The 4,254-nt window shown below is 40.4% G+C and overlaps 1 protein-coding gene across 1 annotated transcript; it reads left to right on the top strand.

Annotated features, from left to right (window-relative positions):
- The first annotated feature begins 59 nt into the window (after nucleotides 1-59).
- LOC106324188 (disease resistance-like protein CSA1) lies at nucleotides 60-4,254 on the top strand. Its single transcript, XM_013762200.1, has 5 exons — nucleotides 60-557; nucleotides 885-2,058; nucleotides 2,118-2,437; nucleotides 2,674-3,570; nucleotides 3,643-4,254. Exons 1-5 carry the CDS (start codon nucleotides 60-62, stop codon nucleotides 4,252-4,254), a joined length of 3,501 nt encoding a protein of 1,166 aa, XP_013617654.1.

Below are 4,254 nucleotides of genomic sequence, written 5' to 3'. Positions count from 1 at the left end.
AAAAGTTCAGTCAAAGTAACAACAAACTCCAAAAGAAAAACCTAACAAAAAAGTTCAAGATGGTGACAACTTCTTCATATTCCAACGTCAACGTAGGACCAGAAGTGTTCATCAACTTCCGAGGAGAAGAGCTGCGAGAGAATTTCGTCTCCCATCTCTATAAGGCATTGCGCCAGAGTGGGATCAATGCTTTCATAGACTCTGATATGGTTCCGGGCGATAAACTCATAACCCTTTTCAAAACAATCGAGGAGTCCAAGATAGCGTTGGCGATTTTATCGAGCAAGTACACGGCGTCACAATGGTGTCTGGAGGAGCTGGTGAAGATAATGGAATGTAGCACAAATGGGGAAGGATGCAAAAATCTAGTGGTCATTCCAATCTTCTACAAGCTGTCTACATCTATCGTCGATAAGCTTGAAGGTGAATTTGGTGTTAACCTATTGAATGTGTGGAGGGAACCAGGTGGTGCACGAGAGAGCCGGATTGTGAAGTGGAATGCGGCTTTGCAGGATATGCTGAGCAGAGCGGCTTTGATATATGACGGAAGCATGTACGTAAATAATTTTCATTTTACTTTTACAAAATGATGATTGTTCTAGCTTTTAGTAATTAATCTTTGGTAGAGTAGAAATGAAGGAATGTGAGGAGTAAACTAACTGACTAACTGTAGTCCTGTTAACTGAAATAATCTTACGGTTTAGAATAACCTGAGGGTGTAAGAAGAAGAAAAAACAGCTTTACAGTTTTGGATAATTTGAACAACTTCAGGTATTTTTAATGTTTTAGTTTACGTTATAGGCTGTTCCAAAATGCACAAGACTATCGCCAATTCTCATTGAACCATTTTTGAGTAAAAAAATCGGATAGAAAAGACTAACGAGGAGAATGCTTTCGTGGCTAGGATCGTTGAGAAGGTAAATGATGCCCGATCCCTAATTTGGTCGCAAAGTCAAGCAAACCCTAACTTACAAAAGAGAGGAGTAGAAGAAATCCCTAACCCTCCAAAATTCTATAACATAGCATTAAGCAGTGCTGAACCAGGAGAACAACGCCTGAAACAGTTGGAGGAGAAGTTGCATATGGACTCATTGGACTGCAATGAAGACGAAACTCGTGTTCTTGGAATTTTCGGGATGGCTGGTATCGGCAAAACCTATCTCGCGAAGAAACTCTTCTTCAAGCTTGAGACGAAGCTTTGCCGTGCCTTGATTATTGAGTTCGACTGCGATAACTCGAATCAATTGGAGAAGAGACTCGTGGAAGGTTTATTGAAGAAAGATTATCCCAGTTTAATATTCGCTGGTGAGAATTCACTTGAAGACTGGAAGAATCTTCTAATCGAGAAGAAAGTCGTGGTTGTATTCGATAACGTTAGTGACAAGAAACATTTGGAGCCGCTAATGGGGAACTGTGACTGGATTAAGAAGGGGAGCAGGATCGTTATCACGACACGGGACAAGTCATTGACCGAGGGATTAACTGTATCTGATCTCTACGAGGTTCCTGGACTGAATGAGAGAGAGGGTTTAGAGCTCTTCAAGGCTCAAATCGGCACTACTCTTGAGGGGAACTACCTGGAGCTGTCGAGAAAGTATGTAGATTATACAGGAGGCAACCCATTAGCTCTTGAGGCATTCGGTGAGGAGATTCGTGGGAAAGACGAGGATCACTGGGAAGCAAGACTTAGAACACTCTCAAAAGTTTCCAGTGAGAAGATTGGGAAGGTGTTGAGAACCTGTTTCGATGGACTAAACCAGAAGCAGAAAGATGCGTTTCTTGATATAGCCATTTTCTTTAGATCAAAAGATGATGACTACATCAAAAGCTTACTTGAATCTTTTGACCCTGACACATCAAAAGCTGGGAATAATTTTAGAGAGCTTTTAGACAAGTTCTTGATTGGCGTATCGGATGGCCGAGTAGAGATGAATAATCTACTATTGACAATGGCTATGGAGCTCGTTGAAGCAAGTGGAGGAAAATATTTGTTACTTCCATCAGATTCTGCAGGATCTAATACTGATGCCCTGAAAAACAAGGAGGTAAGTTTGAGACTTTATTCTTTTCAAGAGTTTCATATGTGCTTGCAATAACTTCTATTGATTACTTGATCAAACAGGGAAAAGACAAGGTTAGAGGTATTATCTTAGACATGTCTAATATGGAGGAGAAGCCCTTAGACAACCAAGCTTTTGTAAGTATGAGTAGTCTACTCTACCTGAAAGTCTACTACTCCCTCTGTCCTACGCACTCTAAAGCGGGGTGCAAGTTGAACTTACCAGACGGAATTTACTTCCCAAAAGATAACATCCTCAGATGTCTTGACTGGATGAGATTCCCCGGGAAAGAACTTCCATCAGACTTTGAGCCAATGAATCTTATCGATCTTAGGTTGCCTTACAGCAAGATTAAGTGTGTGTGGGACTGTGCTAAGGTTTGTATCTCTCTACTTACAACATTTCTACTTCACTTCTACCTTTTTTTCTTTATAACTTTATTTAGAGATTGATTTCTCTCTGATGCATTTCTATATAATAGAGAAATGCTATATTTTCTTATTTATTGAAAAATGAAATAAATAGAGGTGAATTGAAGATGGTTTTAGTCGTATACTAAATTAGGTTTGCATTTTCTTATTGATGGTATAGAACTCTGCTTTTGTTGTCACAGGTAGCACCGAAACTGAAGTGGGTCGATCTAAGTCACTCCAGTGAGTTAACTTCCATTTCAAGTCTATCAGATGTGCCAAATCTTTTAAGATTAAACCTGGAAGGCTGCACGAGTTTGAAGGAGTTACCTGAGGAGATGAAAAAGATGAAGAAACTTGTTTTCCTGAACCTAAGAGGATGCACAAGTCTCTTGTCTCTGCCAAAGATCACTCTGGATTCCCTGAAGACTCTCATTCTCAGTGGCTGCTCAAAGTTCCTGACATTCCAAGTGATTTCAGAAAGTCTAGAAACTCTGTACTTAAACGGCACTGCAATAGATGGACTTCCTCCAGCCATTTGTAATCTCCACAGACTCAACTTCTTGAATTTGAAAGACTGTGTAAATCTGGCTACTCTTCCTGATTGTCTTGGGAAGCTGAAATCTCTTCAAGAACTAAAACTCTCTCGTTGCTCAAAGCTTGAGGTCTTCCCCGATGTTAAGGAGATCATGGAAAGCTTGCGGGTATTACTGCTTGATGGAACATCAATAACGGAGATGCCAAGTAGTGTTATCTACTTATCCTCCCTGCGGCGTCTATGCTTAAGCAGGAATGACAAAATAAGCAGCCTAAAATTTGACATGGGTCACATGTACCATCTGAAGTGGCTCGAGTTGAAGTATTGTACTAATCTCACATCTCTTCCGAGACTTCCACCTAATCTTCAGTGCTTAAATGCACATGGCTGCACTTCGCTAAGGACAGTCGCCAGTCCCCTAGACCTTCTGATGTCGACCGAGCAGATTCATTACACCTTCATTTTCACTAATTGTCATGAAATGGAACAAGGCTCAAAGAATGATATCATATCTTATATCCAAAAGAAAAGCGAGTTGATGTCAGATGATCGATATAATCAGGTATTTTTCATCATTTTCTTTCTATTATCTATCCCCAAACATCCACATTTTTATGAAAACTTTTATTTGCAGGATTTTGTTTTCAAAGCCTTGATCAGTACTTGCTTTCCTGGATGTGACATACCCGCATGGTTCAACCACCAAGCATTGGGATCAATCTTAAAGATGGAGCTTCCTAAAGATTGTAATACAGGCAGATTTGTCGGGGTAGCTCTATCTGTTGTAGTCTCGTTTAAGGAGTACAAACAACAAAACAACAGTACTCTCCAAGTGAAATGCACTTGTGAGTTCACTAACGCATCCTTGAGCCCGGAAAGTTTCATAGTTGGCGGTTGGTCGGAACCAGGGGAGGAGCCACATATGGTTGAGTCGGACCATGTATTCATTGGCTACACCACATGGTTCAATATCAAGAAACGTCAACAGCTTTCATCAGCTAATGAAATTTTCCTTAGATTTGAAGTGACAAATGGTACAAGTGCGGTTGCAGAGTGCGAGGTGATGAAGTCTGGCTTCTCTTTGGTTTATGAGGTTGAAGTAGCTGAGCATACATCTTGGGAGGCAACTTCAAAGTTGGAGAAAAGAATCTCTTATAAAGAAGATGGTTACCCAAGCGCTACTCCAACCAAAGCTGACTCTAAAAGGTTTGATAGTATCTTAAACATATTTAGAAAAGCACAATGA

This window comes from Brassica oleracea, chromosome C2 (genome assembly GCF_000695525.1).
Source record: "Brassica oleracea var. oleracea cultivar TO1000 chromosome C2, BOL, whole genome shotgun sequence".
Classification (NCBI taxonomy): Eukaryota; Viridiplantae; Streptophyta; class Magnoliopsida; order Brassicales; family Brassicaceae; genus Brassica; species Brassica oleracea.
Note: the sequence above shows the minus strand (reverse complement) of the source record. Positions and strands in the feature narration are given on the sequence as shown.